The sequence below is a fragment of the Callithrix jacchus genome, chromosome 6, assembly GCF_049354715.1.
Source record: "Callithrix jacchus isolate 240 chromosome 6, calJac240_pri, whole genome shotgun sequence".
Lineage (NCBI taxonomy): Eukaryota > Metazoa > Chordata > Mammalia > Primates > Cebidae > Callithrix > Callithrix jacchus.
Genome location: NC_133507.1, coordinates 124,644,241 through 124,667,077, shown reverse-complemented (window position 1 = coordinate 124,667,077; position 22,837 = coordinate 124,644,241). Strand labels below are relative to the sequence as shown.

Below are 22,837 nucleotides of genomic sequence, written 5' to 3'. Positions count from 1 at the left end.
GAAACTGAGGCAGGAGAATCACTTGAACTCGGGAGACTGAGGCTGCAGTGATCCAAGACTGTGCCACTGCACTCCGGCCTGGGTGACAGAGTGAGACTCTGTCTCAAAAACAAAAACAAAAAAACTTATCCCTCCTATTTAGGAACTCAAATATATTAGTTTCTCTATCTGTTCTTTTTTTAAAACTTTCTTTTTAACATCCTTTGCTAATACTTCAAACATGGAAAAATATTAGGATCCTCAAGAATAGACCTTGAAATTCTTTATCAGATTACCAATTTGTCAGCCTCCCTCCTTCTACAGAAAACCAAATTTAGACCGGGAGTAGTGGCTCACACCTGTAATCCCAACACCTTAGGAGACCAAGGTGGGAGACTGCTTGAGCCCAGAAGTTCGAGACCAGCCCCAGCAAGATGGCAAGACAATGTCTCTACAAAAAAAATAAATAAATAAAACATATCACCCAAGCATGGCACATGCCTGTAGTCCCAGCTACTTGGGAGGCTGAGGCAGGAGGATCCCTTGAGCCCAGAAGTTCAAGGTTGCAGTGAGCAGTGATTATACAGCTGCACTCCAGCCTGGGAAATAGAGCAAGACTTTGTCTCTTCAAAAAAAAAAAAAAAAAAAAAAAATCATCTATTTTATCGTTTAAAATGCCATTGATTATTTCCTTCAGGAGGCCTTTCCAAACTAAACTTTACCTTACACTCATTAAAACTCACCAATTCTTTTTTTTTTAACTTAAGATACAATATTACAGGCAATAAATTACATGTCTACAGAAGTTTGTATGAAATATGAAGAAACCCTTATAATAACAAATTCAGTTTTAAGATTAAATAGTATTAAGATATCCCTCTAAATTGGTCTGACAAATTTTCAAAAATACCATATCTGATTTTATTATCTGGACTACATTTAGCATAGTTACACAAATTTGCTAAATTTTAGCTTCTCGAAAAATGGTTAGTCCATTTGAAAAGAGCCCTGAACTCCCAAGATATAAAAAAATATATAATAGACACATTTAAAAATTATTTTTATTCCAAAAGAGTTCTAATCATTTAGGTCTAAAAAGAGTGTTGAATAATAATACTAAATCATTCAAATGACAAGACTGCTAAAATAGAAAATTCCAAAGATCTCTTCAAAAGAAGGTAGGCAGACCAAAACCTTTATAATTTTAATATTTTTTAAATTGCATTTTGCAATTTTTTTTTTTCTTGAGATAGAGTCGCCAGGCGCCAGGCTGGAGTGCAGTGGCATGATCTCTGCTCACTGCAACCTCTGCCTCCTGGATTCAAGCAATTCTCCTGCCCCAGCCTCCCAAGTAGCTGGGACTAGAGGTGCTCACCACCACACCCAGCTAATTTTTGTATTTTAGTAGGGACAGGGCTTCACTATGTTGGTCAAGATGGTCTGCATCTCTTGACCTCATGATCTGCCTGCCTTGGCCTCCCAAAGTACTGGGATTACAGGCGTGAGCCACTGCGCCTGGCCCACTGCAGTATTATTTTAAATGGCCCCAAAATATGGGAATGATTATAAAAGGTATGACATATACATGCAACATTATGCAGCCACTGAGACTGTTTATGAAGAACTTACAACATCAAGAGAATATATTTGCTTTAATGCTAGGTTAAAAAAACAGAACCCAAAATTCTATGAATTTTTTTTGAGAAGGTGTCTTACTCTGTCACCCAGGCTGGAGTGCAGTGGCAGGATCTCGGTCATAGCATCCTCCGCCACCCGGGTTTAAGTGATTCCCCTGCCTCAGCCTCCTGAGTAGCTGGGACTACAGTCGCTCGCCACCACACCCAGCTAATTTTTTTGTATTTTAGTAGAGATGGGTTTTCACCATATTGGCCAGGAGGTCTTGATCTCCTGATCCACCCACCTCAGCCTCCCAAAGTTCTGGGATTACAGGCATGAGCCACTGCGCCCAGCCAATTCTATACCTATTCTATACCTGATTCTATTATAATCATGGCTACTTTTTTTTTTTGAGACAGGGTGTCACTCTGTCTATCAGGCTGGAGCACAGTATCATACAGCTCACTACAGCCTCAACCTCCCATGCTCAGATGATCCTCCCACCTTTGCCTCCGAAGTAACTGGGATAACAGGCATGCACCACCACATCTGGCTAATTTTTATATTTTTGGTAGAGAATGGGTTTTGCTATGCTGCCCAGGCTGGTCTCGAACCCCTGGGCTCAAACAATCCTCCTGCCTCAGCCTCCCAAGTGCTGGGATTACAGATGTGTGCCCAGTCCACAGCTACAATTAAAAAAAACTACTTGGCCGGGCACGGTGGCTCAAGACTGTAATCCCAGCACTTTGGGAGGCCGAGACGGGTGGATCACGAGGTCAAGAGATCGAGACCATTCTGGTCAACATGGTGAAACCCCGTCTCTATTAAAAATACCAAAAAATAGCTGGGCACAGTGGCGCGTGCCTGTAATCCCAGCTACTCGGGAGGCTGAGGCAGGAGAATTGCCTGAACCCGGGAGGCGGAGGTTGCGGTGAGCCGAGATCGCGCCATAGCACTCCAGCCTGGGTAACAAGAGTGAAACTCCGTCTCAAAAAAAAAAAAAAAACTACTTGCAGGAAAAAGTATTACAAGAAGATATACCAAAATATTAAGGGTGAAAAGCTTGAGAAGTGATAAAACGGTTTATTTTTCCACTTTTTTTCCTCTTTCATTGGGTTTTCATGAGCATCATTTTTATAATGGAGACAGCTTAACATTTTTTAAAAAGTTTTACAAGCCCATGAAGTAATAAAAATAGTTCCATAAAGTTTGCTAGTCTTTCCATTATTGCAGGTATGGTACCATCCCACTAAACGTTTATAAATCCTACCAAAATAAAAAAAAATTTTTTTTGAACAAGCTACCAATCAATCAAGTTCATCTTTTAAATTGATAAAGAAGTGTGAAATTTGTTAAAAAATTGGGGGGAAAAGGACAAAGTTTCATTGCAGGGCTGACTATGTTACCATGACAACTGAGTTTTAATAAAATCCATTATGATTTACTTTCCTATCAAAATCGTAGAGAAGATAACCACCCCACAAAAAGACAGAATCAAAAAACAACCTAGTATTTCTATTTTCCAAATCATACATGTGAATTAACTTACATAATAAAAGCTGCCAGCATTACAGACAGCCTGTGCTTATTATTAAGGGTTCCTCATAGGCAAATAGGAAAATATTGTGGTCTCACTTGTGAAATATGATTGATTGAAGATTCCATCCTTCGTAGCTGGGATGCCTGAATATCCAGCATCTGCAGGACATTGTTGGCCAAGGTGTTTATCAGATAGGCAACACTTGCTAAGGACTGGGTGGTGTAGGCTTTGGTTTCTTCTAGGGCTCTCTGCTTATCTGCTGACTAGGAAAAAAAACAAACCAGTCATCATTAATTCAAAGATAATCCATTTGTAGCAAAGAAACCTACAGAAAAACTCATCAAAACAATTCTGTTAACTGAATCCACCAGAAAGTCAAGAATGCTCTGGTATCATGTAAACCTTACAACTACTGATATCACGTAAACCTAAAACCAAACTACTGACTGAATTCACTAATATTTTCACGTTGAAAAGACACATCTCTGTACACATGCAAATAAAACCCTGAAGCCATTATATAAAAAATGAGAACCAATGGACAGTTTGAGCAATGGCAGCAAACATACACTGCTGGGAAAGGTAGCACTGATTTGAATGTATAAATTTTGACACACTTTCTACTTTTCCAAATTTTTCCTTTCCTTTCACTCTAACATGTGAAATATGGCTTTAACAATGTCTGATTAAAGTAATAATAATGTTTAACCCTATAAGAGGGCCCAGGAAAAAAATTTTTAAAGAAAAAATTATAAATAATATAATAAATAAATTGTAATAATAATTATGATAAACTAAAAGTAATAAAAGGATCCTTCCTTCCCAAACATATAAGTGTAATAACCCTACAAGATGTAAACAGTCATGTTGCCCAGGCTGGTCTCGAACTCCTAGGCTCAAGTGATCCATCGGCCTGCCTCAGCCTCTTGAAGTGCTGAGATTACAGCCATGAGCCACCATGCCCAGCTAAACATTAAGTAATTTTTAAAATAAATTAAGTCGACACATACAGTCAGATTCATTCTTCTCTTCCATTAAAAGTTAAGATTACTATCCATTAATGATATCTAAGATTCTATGACAGTTTATATATGAACATGAAAAAACAAATGTGAATAAAAACACAAAAAGTAAAAAATAAAAATACATAAACAAAGGAAAAAAATACAAATAAAGTCTTGTAAGCATTAAGATAACAGCCCCAGAAAATACACAGCCTAAGAGAGATAAATATTTTTCCTGATCTTGGTCCCATAGATTAAGGCTTTACTCAATGAAATGGAAATAATTAATAAAGTTCAATTTTGAAAAAAAATTTATAGATGGCTTAGCAATTATTTTCATTAGTAAAAGAGGCAAAAAAAATCTGGTCCCATTCTCTACAAAATAAAAGTAACAGAAAATGTCAGGAGGGAATTCTAAGGATCAGTGTTACAATGAAAGACAGTATGTTTGTTAGAAAAAGAAAACAAAATAAACAACAGTGACATGTTCCTTCAATAAAACCCACAAGTATCCACCATAAACACAAAACATTGTGCTCCTAGCTTAGCAATTTTGACACATTGTATCTGCTCTCAAAGACTTACTATAGGAGAAGATTGACAGAAACTACTAAAGTGAGTTAAGATAAATAAAAATAAAGTAAAAACGAAGGGTAACATGATGAGCAGTATGAAGAAAAAGGCAGGTTGAGAGTATCAGTGATGGTATATGTTCAGTCAGATTTTTAACCAATTTTTAAAAACTGAATCCTTAATGAAGTATACATAGCTAATTCAGAAAAATAAAATTATCAGATTATTTGTCTTGCATGTATCTCCTAAATCAGTATACCATTTCAAGACAAGTCTTAAGTAAATGTGTAAAAAATAAATCATATCCTCATTAACCTTCAAGTAAAATTTTCAGTAAATTTCTACTTCATTATTACTTTTACTAGTAACCAAAACAGGTTCACACTGGGGTCACAAGTAGCTTTACTACAGGCGAAACATTATATACACAATCTCTCTCTATAAATGACCAGATAAAGAATTTTTTTTAATTTGTAAAAAGCCTTTTCTGTCTTGGCTTCCAAATCATGATACTAACAACAGAATTATAACATTCATAAATCCAAATAATTTTTTCTTAGCCATTAACTTTACTGCCAATGTATTACCAAAGGGCATCTTGGAAAGGCATCTTGGAAATGTCATTTCCATCATCTTCCCCAACAGCCTTCAATTACTGTGTTATGAAAATACATTTTTGAATTTATAGCCACCTCTAAAAATGCTCCAGTATAGCAATTCTGGAACCACTTCAACATATGACTGAAGCAATACCTGAAACACCTGACACTGAAATGCAATTCTCTGGCTTCACCAGAAAACAAGATCATAGTAAAAAAAAAAAAACAAAACACCAACCACTTTGGCCAGGCACAGTGGCCTACACCTGTAATCCCAGCACTTTGGGAGGCTGATGCAGGCAAATCACGAGGTCAAGAGATCAAGACCATCCTGGCCAACAGGGTGAAACCTCATCTCTACTAAAAATACAGGCATGGTGGCATGTATCTATAGCCCCAGGTACTTGGGAGACTGACACGGGAAAATCACTTGAATCTGGGAGGCGAGGGTTGCAGTAAGCTGAGATCACACCACTGCACTCCAGCCTGGCGACACAGCGAGACTCTGTCTCGGGGAAAAAAAAAATACCAACACCTCAAGGGCTTCAATATTTCAGTCTGAAGTTTTACAAGTTCCACTACATGGGTAGCTTTAAATTATGTGACTAAACAATAATCAAATAGGAAAAAGGTACAGACAAGAATATTCATGTTCATCAACTCATTTAACGGTGAAAGAGAAAAAGCACGAGGCTGACTAACCAATATATATATAGGACATTAATGCAGTAAATTAAAATGGTATTACTATGCATTACTGCTATGTAAAGATACCTATGACATAACTAAGTGAAAAAGAAGCTGGTTACAAAGCATCTTGAACGTAATCATCACCTAATTCTGTAGGTGCCTGGGTAATATTCCAAAAAGTAAGCTCCAAAACGTTAAACTAAGTTTTCTCTGAATATTGGAAATAAAGCTGATTTGGGTTTTTAAAATGTTTTCAATATGGCTTTTTTTTTTTTTAACTTAGGCATGTATTACTTGCATTATCAGAAAGAGTATAGCATAACACTGGCCGGGCATGGCAGTTCATGTCTGTAATCCCACGACATTGGGAGGCTGAGGTGGGAGCATTACTTAAAGTTAGGAGTTCAAAACCAGCCTGGGCAACATTGTGAGACTTCAACTCTACAAAAAAATTAAAAATTAGCCAGACACGATGGTGGACACCTATAGTCCTAGCTGAGGTCGGGGGGATGACTTGAGCCCAGGAGGTCAAAGATGCAGTGAGCTATGATCACATCACTGCACTCTGGCCTGGGCAACAAAGCCAAGACTCCGTCTCTCAGGAAAACAAAATAATTAATTAATTTAAAAAATACATAGAATATATATATGCATTGATATAAAATAATAGAAACTTAAAATTAAGTATTCTGTCCTAGTCAACTATAAGGAATAATTATAAAGCATAAGAGCTTCAAAAGATTTAAAAATCTTTCTGAGTTATATTTTACATTTGCATGCTTACTGAAAAGATTTGGGGCTCAAAGGTCTTTTCTTGTCATGTCTAAGTTCAAGATGAAGTTTATAAGACCAAGGATGCCATTTAGGAGCACTTTGGGAGGCTGAAGCAGGCAGATCATTTGAGGTCAGGAATTCCAGACTAGCTTGGCCAATATGGTGAAACCCTGTCTCTACTAAAAATACAAAAATTAGCTGGGTGTGGTGGTAGGTGCTTGCAATCCCAGCTACTCAGGAGGCTGAGACAGGAGAATCACTTGAACCTGAGGCGGGGGTTTCAGTGAGCCAAGATCGTGCCATTGCACTCCAGCCTGGGCGATAAGAGTGAAACTGCATCTCAAAAAAAAAAAAAAAAATAGATGAATGGATAAAGAAAATATGGTACAGTCCGGGCAAGGTGACTCACACATGTAATCCAGCACTTTGGGCGCCCAATCCAAGGTGGGCGGATCATCTGAGGTCAGAAGTTTGAGACTAGCCTGAACAACATGGTGAAGCCCCATCTCTAATAAAAATACAAAATTAGCCAGGTATGGTGGTACATGTCTGTAATCCCAGCTACTTGGGAGGCTGAGGCAGGAGAATTGCTTGAACCCGGGAGGCAGAGGTTGTAATGAGCCAAGATCATACCATTGCACTCCAGCCTGGCCAACAAGAGCAAAACTCCATCACAAAAAGAAAAGAAAATATGACATATACCCAATAGAGTACTATTCAGCCATTTTAAAAAATGAGATTCAGTCTTTTGCAACAACATAGACGGACCTGGAAGTCATTATGTTAAGTGAAACAAGCCAGGCACAGGAAGTTTGCATGTTCTCACTTTATTTGTGGGAGTTAAAAATTAAAATAATTGAACTCAACAGAAATAGAGTAGAAGGATGGTTACCAGAGGCTGGGAAGGGTGGGGGGAAAGTGGGGAGATAGGACGGAGGAGACAGAAAGTGGAGACATAGAAGAGAGGGAGGGAGAGGGAAAGGTAGGGGGGTAGGGAAGTGGGCAGGCAGTGGGAAAGTGAGAATGGTGAAGGTAGGGGGGAAATGAAAATGGTTAATGGATACAAAATAATAGAATAAGACCTCGTATTTGCTAGCACAACAGGGTGACTTCAAAAATAATTTAATTGTACATTTTTAAATAACTAAAAGAGTATAGTTGGATTGTTTATAATACAAAGGGTAAATGTTTGAGGTGATAGATATCCCATTTACCCTAATGTGATTATTACACATTGCATGCCTTTATCAAAATGTCTCAGGTAACCCACAAATATACATACCTACTCCTATGTACCTACAAGTTTTTTTTAAGTTTAAAACATTTTTTAAACTTTTTAAAAAGTCAAACAAATTGCTCGTGAACCACCTTCACCTATGATGTCAAAAAAAAAAAAGTAAAAACATTTAAAATACTGCCAGGAGAAGTGGCTCTTGCCTGTAATCCCAGCACTTCAGGAGGCCGAGGTGGGCAGATCACCGGAAGCCAAGGGAGACTAGCCTGGCCAACATGGTGAAACCCTGTCTCTACTAAAAATACAAAACTTCACCAGGCACGGTGGTGTATGACTGTAGTCCCAGCTACTTGGGAGGCTGAGGCAGGAGAATCACTTGAACTCAGGAGGCAAGGTTGCAGTGAGCTGAGATCATGCCACTGTACTTCAGCCTGGGGAACAGAGTGAGACCCTAGGTCAAAAAAAAAAGTATTTAAAATATAGGCTGGGCATGGTGGCTCACACCTGTAATCACAGCACTGTTGGGGGCCAAATCAGGTGGATCACCTGAGGTCAGGAGTTCAAGACCAGCCTTGCAGACATGGAGAAACCCCTTCTCTACTAAAAATATAAAAATTAGCCAGGCATGATGGTGCACACCTGTAGTCCCAGCTATTGGAAGGCTGAGGCAGGAGAATAGAGGAGTGAGTTGAGATCGAGGAGTGAGCTGAGATCGTGCCACTGCACTTCAGCCTGGGTGACAGAGCAAGATGCAGTGTCAAAATAAATAAATTAATTAACTAATAAAATACCAATAGAAAAAATAAAATACTCAAAATATAGTAAAACTCAATATTTAAAATATATTGAGACCCAAAGGTAACATACCCCCAATTACATCAATGTGAATACAATGCAACTGCCCCCACAACCTCGAAACAAGAAGACTTTGTACTGCTATATTAGAAGTTATTAGAAGAAATGTTCACAGTTAAAGTACAGGTTATTTTACTATATTTTTCAACTTTCTAACATTATATATTCCTCTTATAAGTAAAAACAATTTTTCAATAACACATTTCATGCTTAGATGAAAAACAGACCACAACACCACATTCTGGATGCCACATTATCTGTACTTTACCTGTTTCACTTTAGTACAAAAGTTTGTTTTGCCACAACTGTGGACATGAACAAGTTGAGCTACTGCCAGAATAACAGATCACAGGAACTATGTCATCCAGGGTCCAGCATACAAATGAACTAGAAATATATTACTATGCTGATCAACTGCAGAGCTCTTTTCTTTCCAAACTGATCTGTCAACAGCAGAACTCATCAGAAATGTTTCCTCTAACAAACAAAACCATATCTCCTGAGGATTCATGAAGGACCACAAAGGAAGCAATTATTCTTCACTAACCTTCCTCACTAATATAGTAGAATCACTCAAAATTTTGATTCCTGCAAACTTAGCACAGACATAGCTTTGAGAAAGGGTACTCCCTCACTCAATAAATGACACTGACTGTAAGACACAGGACATCATTCAATCTAGGCAAAAGGATGGAGAATGTCTATGTTAATGGCCCTTTTAAATTTTCCTGTATTTGCATAGAGCAGTCATTTTTTAAGTAGATATAAATAACCGTCCGGTTGAAAACAGGTCATTCTTCATCTGTTTTTATTGCCATGCAACAGAGCAGGCTCTGCCTTTCTCCTTTTTTTAGTTTTCATTCTGTTTTCCTTTATGTTTTAGTATTCCGTCACCTTCTATACTGTCTCCTGCCAAAAAGAAAATTCAGTGTAACAAACTGTCTCCTGCCAAGAAAAAATTCAGTACAGCAAACCACCATTATAGAAATTTTTTTTTTTTCTGAGACAAGGTCTTACTATGCTGCCCAGGTTAGCCTCAAACTCCTGGGCTCAAGTGATCTTTCTGCCTCTGCCTCCCAAGTAGCTGGGACTACAGGCACATACCACCACGCCCAGCTAAACATTTAATTGTTCACCATCCATCACTGTTCTCTGGTAACAGAATTTCACTTTCATGTGGGGATTTAAGCCTGAGAATTGATTCCCATCCCCGCAAGAAGGGACACATGTCCCACACCTGCCAAAGTATACCAACCTGTTGGACACTGACAGGCTAAGAAGGCACTGACTCAAGACAAACCAACAGGAGACTTCTCTGGGACTTTGCTTCTCTGGGACTTTTCTAACAGTAATGGAAAATTTTATTTCATGCAAGGATTGCTGTGGCAGCCACAGACACACACACATTTCAGATCTCCTTTCAAGAGAATATGCTTTACAAAGTACTGACAGCCATTGGCCACACCTTTGGAGCTGGTGCTCATGCTGAGGCCACACTTCTCCTCAGTAACATATCACTCTTGAATAAACAGAGCACAGGTCATCCTTGAAAGTTGTTACCTTAATTTTAATCCTTCCTGATTTTATAAGTGATATTAGCAACAGCGTAAGAGTCAAAGGAGACTAAACAAGAGTCCTATTTAACCTTGTGTTGATTCAATGTTCTAAACTGAGAAGTTTCCTGATCTTGGAAAGCTGTGTCCCTAAATATTGGTAGAATCTCTAGTTTGCAAAGCAAACTTCTTTTCTGCATGCTGGGCTTCTCACTCATCATCTGTTGCTTCACAATTCGGCCATATCTTGAGCCCCAGTTAGACTGATCTCTAGGCAAACGTTACTTACTAACATGAATCAGGTCATTCCCCATATCTAAATTCTCCATTTTGCCCCTCTTATGAAACTGCTTCTTTATCCTGTTTATCTCTCTCTATTCTTACCATCTCTTTCCTCTACTACTTACATTCCTTTAATTCTTCTTACCTCATATTTACAGAGCCTCAACTGTTCTACCCTAAACCACTAAATCTGCTTCCCTTCATATCCCATTTCCCCTTTCCAGCTTCTCAAAAATCTAAGCCAAAAATCCACTCCACCCAACACTTTGCCTTGTGTTTAAAGCATTCCTTATCCTCTTACCAATAAGAACCTTTATTACTGATAAACAACCTCACATGACAACACAAATTGTTTTTAAATAATTTTAAAGTTTTTTTAAATCCTAAAATAGACTACATTAACTAACTTAAAAGGGCCTTAAAAGTAAAACTGCTTAATTTCTAAATACTCATTGCTATAGTCTGAATGTTTATGTCCCTCACCAAAATAAACATGTTGAAACCTAACTCTGATGGTGATGATGCTAAAAGGAGGGGCCTTTAGGAGGTGATCAGGCAAAGCCTCCATGAATGGGATTAGTGCCCTTATAAAGGAGATCCTAGATAGCTCATGTGTCCCTTCTACGAAATGAGGACCTACAGAAACCACCTATGAGGAACAGGTCATCACCAGACACCAAATCTGCTGATGTCTTGATCCTGGACTTCCCAGCCTCTAGAACTGTGAGCAATAAATTTCTGCTAAGTTACCCAGCCTAAAATATTTTATCTAAGGACCAACGAACTAAGACACACACACATTTACATACTTGCACATATTTGAACATAACCTGTGTATTGTCTAACTATAACAGATCAAAAATAAGAAAAAAAAGGCTGGGTCCAGTGGCTCATCCCAGCGCTTCAGGAGGCTAAGGTGGGTGGACCACGAGGTCAAGAGATCAAGACCATCTTGGCCAACATGGTGAAAGCCGGTTTCTACTAAAAATGCAAACATTAGCTGGGCATAGTGGCACATGCCTGTAGTTCCAGCTACTCGGGAGGCTGAGAAAGAAGAATCGCTGGAACCCAGGAGGCAGAGGTTGCAGTGAGCCAAGACCACACCACTGCACTCCAGCCTGGCAACAAAGCGAGACAATATTGATGCTTTCACATCAGGTAAAGTACAGATTTGGGATCTTCGTACACTCTACAAATGAGACCAACTAAGAAACTACAGGCTGAATACTCTAAGACATCACTCATAAGAACTCAAGTGAAAATGTAATCAGTGAAAATTCTACTAACTTGGGAATTAAAAGTCTTCAGTTCATATGAAAATAAAGAAAATATAAAGGGATATATAAAAAGACAATGATATTTTTAAAAATTTAATTGGTCATAGATCACGTTTGTCTCAGAATCATCTTGATTAAAAAGGAAAACAAAATGCCTTCTCTTCATCCCATACCCCACAGTCTGACCTACACTAGGGAAATTCCAATACATTTGCCCACTTTAGGCCCACAGTGATTTTTTTTTTTTTTTGAGACAGAGTCTTACTCTGTCACCCAGGTTGAAGTGCAGTAGCACAATACCGACTCACTATAACCTCTGCCTCTCAGGCTCAAGCAATTTTTGTGCCTCGGCCTTCAGAGCAGCTGGGATTACAGAAGTATACCACTATGCTCAGCTAATTTGTATTTTGTTTAGTTTTAGTTTTGTTTTAACAGATACTGGGTTTTGCCATGCTGGCCAGGCTGATCTTAAACTCCTGGATTCAAGTGATCTGCTGCCTCAGCCTCCCAAAGTGCTGACATTACAGGTGTGAGCCACTCTGTCTGGCTGGATTTTTCAAATTGATAGAATGCTTTTGTCTTCTGATGTCAGAACTATTGATATACAAGGCATGAAACACATGTAAGGATATCTCATAGTAAATGGAGTAAGCCTGTCTGAAAGGATGAAGCCAACATGCATCAAGAAGCAGAAATGAGACACAGGGTTCTAAAGGTGTTTGAGTTCTTGATTATAGTCATTCCTGTTCCTTCACATGGTTTAATTAATAACTAATAAATTCATGTTTTGTGTTTAAGTTTGTTCAAAGTACATTTCTGGCTGGGTGTGGTGGCTTAAACCTGTAATCCCAGCACTCTGGGAAGACAAGGCAGAAGAATCGCTTGAGGCCAGTAGCTCAAGATCAGCCTATGCAACAGAAAGACCCTGTCTCTACAATACATAAAAATAAAAACTTGCCAAGCATGGTGGCATACACCTGTAGTCCCAGCTACTTGGGAGGCAGAGATGGGAGAATCACTTAAGTTCAGAGTTCAAAACTGCAGTGAGGATGAGGGAGCTACAACTGTACCACTGCACTCCAGCTGGGCAACAGAGCAAGGCCCTGTCTCAAAAATCAAAGGAAAACATAAACACACAAGAAAATATCAGGCCAGGCACAGTAGTGCACACCTGTAATCACAACACTTTAGAAGGCTGAGGCAGGGAGATCATATGAGGTAAGGAATTTGAGACTAGCCTGGGCAACATAGCAAAACTTCATCTCCACTAAAAATTAAAAAAAAAAAAAAAAAATTAGCCAGGCGTGGTGGCATACACCTGTAGTTCCAGCTACTCAGGAGGCAGAGGTAGGAGAGTTGCTTGAGCCCAGGAGGTTGAGGGTACAGTGAGCCTCCTGGCTCACTGAAAGCAGAGAAATTCTGCTTTCATTTTCCTAAAATAGATGTTAATTACTTTTCACTTAGTATAAAAGTGGTAATAAAATAGACAAAAAGTAGCAGATAGCAGATTCATGTAAGGGAAAAAGCAGCGAACAGAAGATAGAAAAGGAATGCAGGTCAGTCTCAGTGGTTCATGCTACTTGGGAGGCTGAGGCAGGAGAATCGTTTGAACCCGGGAAGTGGAGGATGCAGTGAGCCAAGACTGTGCCACTGCACTCCAGCCTGGGCAACAAAGCAAGACTGTATCTAAAAAAACACCCCAAAAAACCAAATTCAGTTTCTGTCACTTGAGACCAAAGAATTTTAAACTTCTTTAAATTGTTCCTTTTAATCGTTTAACATATATTGGCTTCAGTTCTCAGTAACATGACACTTTTAAAATAGGTTATGTCATATGCCTAGACAACATATGTATAGACAAACTGGAAATAACTGAGGCAGGTTGACCTGATATTCACCTACACATCAAAAGTGTAATAGGAGCACTTGAGAAAAAAGAGGTTATTTAGAAATAAAACAAGGCTGGGCATAATGGCTCGTGCCTGTAATCCCAGCACCTTGGGAGGCAGAAGCGGGTGGATTGCCTGAGCTCAGGAGTTCACAACCAGCCTGAGCAACAAGGTGAAACCCTGTCTCTCCTAAAAAACACAAAAAGTTAGCTGGGAGTGGTGGCAGGCACCGGTAGTCCCAGCTACTTGGAAGGCTGAGGCAAGAGAATTATGTGAACCCAAGAGGCAGAGGTTGCAGTGAGCTGAGATCGCACCACTACATTCCAGCCTGGGCGACAGAGTGAAACTCCATCTAAAAAATAAATAAATAAATAAAAATAAACATTAACAAAATAATCAGGATCAGAGGTTAATCTTCCTGATATTCAGAATATAACGTCACCTAGCTATTTACTACATTTATGGTTGACTGTTTTGAGTAAAACCTATCACACTAAAGCCTTAAGTGAGGTTTCTAAAACTACAGTGGATATTAGAATGGATAACGGCACTTGAGTTATTGTTCTAGCTCTGCTACTATCTTACTTGCTCTTAAATAATTAATTTATACTCCCCAGGACTCAATTACCCTATGTCATATTAAAAGGACTAGATTTTTAGGTCATTTTCGGCTATAAAATATCATGATTCTTTTCTGGAACTTATTTGGAAGTTGGCCATTTTAGACTGAACTATATATGCTTACATAAAAAGTGACTAATCACAAATTTTATATCTATTTTATATGAGGAAAAAATTAAGTCTGGTAAGAAATCTAACATGAAAGTTGCTTTTTAAAAACAGACAAAAGTTTTAAAAACACTTTCCTCATTATTTGAAGAAATAATTAGTCTTTTCTACTCATTTGACTTTAACATTCCCAATGCTTTCAGTCATTCCCTCAATCACAAAAAGACAGGAACAATGCGAAGTATACTCTGTCCATTTGTAAGCATAAAGCATAAAGGTTCTTATAATCCTTACATCTTATTACATTTTAAAAAAGTATAAAACCAAAACTTTTCGAAATAACTGCATTTTTGGCTGGGTGTGGTGGCTCATGCCTGTAATCCCAGCACTTTGGGAGGCCAAGGTGGGTGGTTCACTAGGCATTCGAGATGAGCCTGGCCAACATAGTGAAACCCTGTCTCTACTAAATATACAAAAAATTAGCTGGGTGTGGTGGTGGGCGCCTGTAATCCCAGCTACTCGGGAGGCTGAGGCAGGAAAATCACTTGAACCTGGGAAGCCGGAGTTTGCAATGAGCCAAGATTGCACCACTGCACTCCAGCCCAGGAAACAGTGCGAGATTTCATTTCCAAAAAAAAAAAAAAAACACAAATAAAAAAAAAAAACCTGTATTTTTAAATATGCTGCCGAGTATAGTGGTTGATGCTTATAATCCCAACACTTTCGGAGGTCGAGGCAGGAAGACTGCTTGAGCCAGGAGTTTGAGACCATACAACATGGCAAGACATCTCTACAAAAAAATTTAAAATGTGGCCAGGTGGGGTGGCTCATGCCTACAATCCTAGCACTTTGGGAGGCCCAGGCGGGCGGATTGCCTGAGCTCAGGAGTTCAAGACCAGCCTGAGCAACACAGGGAAACCTCATCTCTACTAAAATACAAAAAAATTAGCCAGGCATGGCAGTGTGTGCCTATGGTTCCAGCTGCTCAGGGGGACTGAGGCAGGAGAACTGCTTGAACTCAAGAGGTGGAGTTTACAGTGAGCCGAGATCACGCCAATGCAGTCCAGCCTGGGCAACAGAACAATACTCCACCTCAAAAAGAAAAAAAATTTAAAAATTAGCCTGGTGTGATGGCACATGCCTAGAGTCCCACTACCTGGGAGGTTCACATATGAGAGCCCAGGAGTTTGAGGCCATAGTGAGCCATGATTACACCACTGCACTCCAGCCTGGGTGACGGAACAAGACCTTGTCTCAAAACACACACACACAAACACACACACACACACACACACACAGAGAGAGAGAGAAGTTAATTTTTCAGAGCTGAAGAGTGTAAGTCTCCACTAAGTGCACTCATTAAGTGCTCAGTACAATTAATGAAAAAGACCTGTAGGAAGAATCATCATCATGACGAATAAATGATTCTATAAGCTTTCAGAGAGAGAAAGAAAAAACAAAGAACTGAGAATCAAAATAGAACTTGACTTTTCAAAGGCAATACAATAAACTAAAAAAATGCCTTTACTATCTGGAGAAAAAAATTATCTCCAACTTATAATTCTACATCCAGTCCAACCACCTAGTCAAGGTTGAAAATTTTCAGCACTATTGTTTTTTTGTTGTTTTCTTTTTTTGAGACAGGGTTCTGCTCTGTTGCCCAGGCTAGAGTACAGTGTTGCAATGACAGCTCACTGCAGCCCCAACTTCCCAAGATCAAGCAATCCTCTCGCCACAGCTTCCCAAGTAGTCTGGACTACAAGTGCACATCACCACATCTGGCTAATTTTTTTTTTTTAATATTTAGTAGAGACATCTCACTATCTTGCTCAGGCTAGTCTTCTCACCTGAGCTCCAGCAGTCATCTTACCATGGCCTCCCAAAGAGCTGGGATTACAGGAATGAACCACCGCACCCAATCTTCTTTTTTTAACTTTCCATGTATTCTTTGTCACACCAGAGGATATGCATTGTCAAAACGGAAAGCCTAGGAAGAAGAAACTATGGGATCCACAAAATAGGATCTTAATCAAAGAGGAAAAGGGAAATCCCAAGGTTGACAGCAAAGGAAACTTTTGAGATGACAGCTGTGAAAAGCAGGACTAAAGTGTTAACAATCCAGACTGGAGAACGGCAAAAGGGACATAGTTATGTATTCTCGGAGGGAGGAGGGATGAAACTGATATTACAAGACAATTTTCCATGGGTCTCTGCACTCATGTGATCAGAAGTACTAGCCACCTTTATTCCAAACCATCTTTTCAAGAATGTTTATATCGAAAACTGTCTTAGAAGATAAAGATAACATATCCTTCTGAAGCAAAGGGCAGGCATGTTTACAGATCAATATAAAAGGTTTCCTAAATTCAGGGTTCTTCCCTGTAGTACAACCCTTTCGTGTACAAGTATCACCTGGGCCTCTTACCACAACGTATCAACTGGATTGGGGAACCTGTACAGTGCAAAAAAATGCTAATATGCTGGCTATTACTATTCCTGTAATAAAGTCCCATTTCACGCCTCACGTCTTCTGCCATAGCATCTATGAAACTCACTGGCCAACCTGTTAACTTCCAGTAGGGTAAAAATTCAGTCCCTTCAAAGTTCTTGACAACTGGTAGATTACTGATATGTTTCATTATGTTCATATAAGATTCAGACATCCAGGGGATAGATTAGAGATGAATTAAAGACAGATTCATAGGTAACTAAGCAAATCAAAAAATGAATTACTAATGCCAAGGAAAAAACATTTGTTTAAGATGTCTAATTGGTTGGGTGTGGTGGCTCACACCTATAATCCCAGCATTTCAGGAGGCTAAGGTGGGAAGATCATTTAAGCTCAGGAGTCTGAGACCAGCCTGGGCAACATGGCAAAACCATGTCTCTACAAAAAATACAAAAATTAGCAGGGTGTGGTGGAGTGCACCTGTAGTCTCAGCTACTTGCAGGCCAAGGTGGGAGGACGACAAGCCTAGGAGGTAGAGGTTAATGGGAGCCGAGATAGTGCCACTGCACTCCAGCCTGGGCAACAGAACCAGACCTTGTCTCATATATAAATAAATAAAATTTAATCACAGTCCACTCTATGCTTCAGTTGTAATTACTTACATAGACATAATGGATGCACTGAATAAATCTAAAAGTTGCTAAATCTACATGTTAAGAAGATATGAAGAAATATAAGAAAACTAAGTTACCATATCTCATAATAAAAATGTCTGAATCTCAAAACATAGCAATATGGGCATATCACATGCACATATGGAGATAAATACCAGAAGAAACAGACAACAGTTTAAAGTACCCCTGGGCCTGGCATGGTGGCTCACATCTGTAATGACAACACTTTGGGAGGCCGAGGAAGGCAGATCACCTGAGGTCAAGAGTTCGAGACCAGCCTGGCCAACATGGTGAAATCACATCTCTACTAAAAATACAAAAACATTAGCCAGGCGTGGTGGCACATGCGTGTAGTCCCAGGTACTCAGGAGGCTGAGGCAGGAGAATCACTTGAACCCAGGAGGCGTTGGTTGCAGTGAGCAAAGACCACACCACTGCAATCTAGCCTGGGTGACAGAGCAAGACTCTGTCTCAAAAAATAAATACATAAATGAAGTGCCTCTGAACAGAGGAAAATTAGAAGTAAAGGGGGTACTCTTATTTTTTGTTTTTTATTGGCTCTCCAATAAAACTCTAATGTTGAAAATAATCAAATCTGTGCTATTAAACATAGTAGTCACTAGTAGTCCATCTGGCTATGGAGCACTTGAATGGTAGCTAGTGGAAATGCAAAACTGAATTTTAAAGGTAATTTTAATTCAAGTTTAACTAAACATAAAAGATCAATATACAAAAATCATCTGTATTTTTATATAATTGTAATCTGAAAAAAATTACAAATTCCACTTACAATAGAATCAAAAAGAACAAAATATTTAGAAATAAGTTTAGAAACAGAAGTACAGTTATGCATCACTTAACAGGGATACATTCTGAGAAATGCGTCATTAGGCAATTCTGTCACCGTGCAAACATCACAGAGTAGACTTCGCAAATCTAGATGGAAGAGCATACTATGCGCCTAAGCTGTATGGTATAGCCTACTGCTCCTACACTACAAACCTATACAGCATGTTACCATATGAAATACCGTAGAGAATTTTAACATACTAGTAGGCATTTGAATATCTAAACATAGAGAAGGTACAGTAACAACACAGCATAAAAGATAAAAAAATTGTACACCTGTGCAGGGCACTTACCATGAATGGAGCTTGCAGGACTAGACAGTATCTGGGTAATAGGAGGGCCTAGGACATTATTGTACAGTACTGTAGACTTTTAAAAACACTGTAAACTTATGCTAAATTTATTTCTTAAATTTTCTCTCTGCAATAATAAATTAACCTGAGCTTACTATAATTTTTTTCTTTATAAACCTTTCACTCTTATAATAACTTAAATTCATTATGCAGCTGTACAGAAACTTTTTTCTTTATATCCTTATTCTCTCTTTTTTCAACTTTTGTTCTTTTAACTTTTTATATTACCCTAACCCTACACAGGGTCAGGATCATCAATATCATTGTCTTCCCCCTCCATATCTTGTCCCACTGGAAGGTCATCAGAGGCAATAACACATGGAGCTGTCATCTCCTCTGATAGCAATGCCTTCCTCTGTAAATCTCCTAAAGGACTGCCTGAGGCTGTTTTACAGTTAACTTTTTCTTTAATAAGTAGGAGTAAACTCTAAAATAAAAAAGTACAATATAGTAAATACATATACCAGTAACAATCTTTATTATTATCACTGTAACCTTGAATTCCTGACCTCAAGCAATCCTTCCATCTTGGCCTCCCAAAAAGCTGGGATTATAGGGCAGCACCCCACATCCAGCCTGTATGTGCTATGCTTTATACAACCAGCTGCTACATCTGTCTGTCTGTATGTCAGTACCACAATGTCTTCATTCTTTCATAGTTTTAAAATTGTGATGTGTATGTCTTCCACTTTTGTTCTTCTATATAGACTAGTAGCACAGGTTTGTTTACATCAGAATCACCACAAACACGTGAGTAGTGCATTCTGCTACAACATTAGGACAGCTACCACGTCACTAGGTGTAAGAAATTTTTCAGCTCTGTTATAATCTTATGGGACCACCATCATATATGCTGTCCATCGTTGACCACAACATCATTATGCTTCACATAACTGTGCAAGACTGAAAGACTGAAAACTGGCTGGGTGCAGTGGTTTATTTCTGTAATCCCAGGACTTGGGGAGGCCAAAGTGGGAGGACTGCTTGAGGCTAGGAGTTTGGGACCAACCTGGGCAACAAAGCAAGATGCTGGCTCTACGAAACATAAGTCAGCAGGGCACAGTAGCATGCACCTGTAGTCCCAGATATCTGGGAGATTGAGGCAGGATGATCACTTGAGTACAGGAGTTAAAGGCTTGCAGTGAGCTACAATCACACCACTGCATTCCAGCCTGCATGACATAGCAAGACACCATCTCTAAAGGAAAAAAAAAAAAACTAAACACTGAAAACTACAAAATATCACTGAAAGAAATTTTAAGAAGATGTAAATGAAAAGACATCCATGTTCATGGATCAAAAAAGTTACTATCATTAAGATGCTTCCCAAGTTTATCTACAGATTCAATACAATTACTGTCAAAACCCCAGTTGTCTTTCTGGCAGAAATTAACAAATGATCCTAAAATTTATATAGAAATTCAAGGGCTATAGAATAGCCAAAATAATCTTGAAATAGAAGAACAAAGGTAGAAGACAAACACCTCACAATTTCAAAACTATGTAAGTACAGTAATAAACACACTGTAGAACTGGTATACAGATAGTCATATAGATCAATGGAGTTCAGAATCCAGAAATAAAACTGTACATTTATGGGTAACTTTTGACAAAGGTGCCAAAACAATTAAATGAGGAAAAGAAAGACTTTCAAACAAATGGTGTTGGGACACCTGGATTGTGACATGCAAAAGAGTAAATATGATAGCCTACCTCACAACATGTGCAAAAATTAACTCCAAATGGATCCAAAATCTAATTATAAGAGCCAAAACTATAAAACTCCTAGGAGAAAATATTCGAAGACTTTGGATTATGCAATAGTTTCTTAGATATAACACCTAAAAGTATGCATGCGCACACGCACACATGCACATGCGTGCACACACACACACAACACAAAAACAAAGAAAAAATAGTAACCAGATGTGGTGATGTCCACCTCTAGTGTTTGCTACTTAGGAGACTGAGGCTGAAGGCTTGCTTAAGCCCAGGAGTTCCAGGTTACAGAGAGCTATGATCATGTAGCTGCACTCCAGCCTGGGTAACAGAGACTGACCCTGCTTCTTTAAAAAAAAAAAAAAAAAAAAAAAAGTTGGTCAGGTGTGGTAGTTCATGAGGGAGGGAGGATCACCTGAGGTCAGGAATTCAAGTCCAGCCTGGCCAATATGGTGAAACCATATTAAAAATTACAAAATACAAAAATTAGCCAGGTGTAGTGATGCACACCTGTAATCCCAGCTACTCAAAAGGCTGAGGCATGAGAATGGCTTGAACCCGAGAGACAGGTTGCAGTGAGCCAAGATTGCACCACTGCACTCCAACTTGGGTGACAGTGAGACTCTGTCTCAAAAAATAAAATTAAACCAAATTAAAATTTAAAGAGGCCAGGCGCAGTGGCTCATGCCTGTAATCTCAGCACTTTGGGAGGCCCAAGGCAGGTGGATCACCTGAGGTCAAGAGTTCAGGACCAGACTGACCAACACGGTGAAACCCCATCTCTACTAAATATACAAAAATTAGCTGAGCGTGGTGGCGGTCGCCTGTAGTCCCAGCAACTCAGGAGGCTGAGGCAGGAGAATCTTTTGAACCCATGAGGTGGAGGTTGCAGTGAGCTGAGATCACGCCATTGCACTCTAGCCTGAGGGACAAAAGTGAGACTTGGTCTCAAAAAAGAAAAAGAGAGACAGTCAATAAATCCTGACAACAATGTGGAGAAAGTAGAACACTCATACACTGCTGGTGGACATGTAAAATAGTGCAACCACCTGGGAAAACAGTCTGGCAGTTGTTCAAATGGTTACACACAGAGTTACCATATGACCCAGCAATTCTACTCTTAAGTATATACCCAAAAGAAATGAGCGCATACGCCCATACAAAAACTTGTACATGAATATTTATAATATTATATGATATAAACATAGTATATTTACATGAAATGTCCAAAACAGACAAAAACCCAGAAAATATATGGTGATTACTTTGACCACTAAGCAGACCAGTTCAGATAGAACAGGTTATCTGAAGTAATGAAAATGTTCTAAAATTAACTGTAGTGATAGTCAACACATATCTGTGAATATACCAAAAATTACCTCTATATAAATATTGATTGGTATGTTTCTTTGGATTTTTTCTTTTTTTGAGACAGAGTCTTCTTACTTTGTCACCCAGGCAGCAATGCAGTGGCACAACCATGGCTCACTGCAGCCTTGAACTCAAGGTTCAAGTGATCCTTCTGCCATCTATACGTTAAGGAACTGGGATTCTTAACGTTCTAATACTAAAATTGTAGAAGGAAACTGACATACCAACTATAATATTCAAACAAGACATAATCCACATTATGGAATACAACTACACAGAGTTAACTAACGCCTAAGTACATATGAATATTACACAGGCATAACCTCTATGATGCTAACTACTGATCTCTTCTACTCAGGATATTGAAGTGGTTAGAATAGTATCTGTCCGAGACAAACGTCTCCCCCTTTTATTTTACTGCATGTCACTGAACTTACCCCTAAATTATTGTCCATTTTGGTATTTCACAAGTGTCTTAAAAAAGTCATTTCTCTACGTAGTGCTTAGCACTGCAAAGAATTCCACAGAGATTTTTTTCCCTTCCTTAAATACATTTATTTCATTTTTATTGGATGTAACCAATTGTACAGCAGTTTTAGAATGTTCAAACCCTGAACATTTCCAAGAAGGGATTGGCCCTTGCTCAGCTCCTGGAAGACTGGCACAAGTCAGTGGACTGAGAGGGGAAGATCTGCCCTCAGTGTGGGCAGGCACCATCCAATTAGCTGGCAGACCAAATAGAAAATGACCATAAATATATGGTCAAAGTAATCACCATATATTTTCTGTGTTTTTGTCTGTTTTGGACATTTCATGTAAATAGACTA

General features: G+C 38.9%; 1 protein-coding gene across 45 annotated transcripts in view; it reads right to left on the bottom strand.

Moving 5' to 3' along the window:
* ABI2 (abl interactor 2) overlaps positions 1–22,837 on the bottom strand; it is a 114,701-nt gene that overhangs the window by 66,615 nt on the left and 25,249 nt on the right. For 29 of the 45 annotated variants that reach the window (XM_008999244.5, XM_008999247.5, XM_008999251.5 and 26 more), the window contains exon 2: positions 3,232–3,399. In XM_008999244.5, the coding sequence (XP_008997492.3) occupies positions 3,232–3,399 (168 nt within the window). The remainder of the gene's footprint in view (positions 1–3,231; positions 3,400–22,837) is intronic. The other 16 variants (XM_078328249.1, XM_078328254.1, XM_078328251.1 and 13 more) reach the window with 1 other exon arrangement.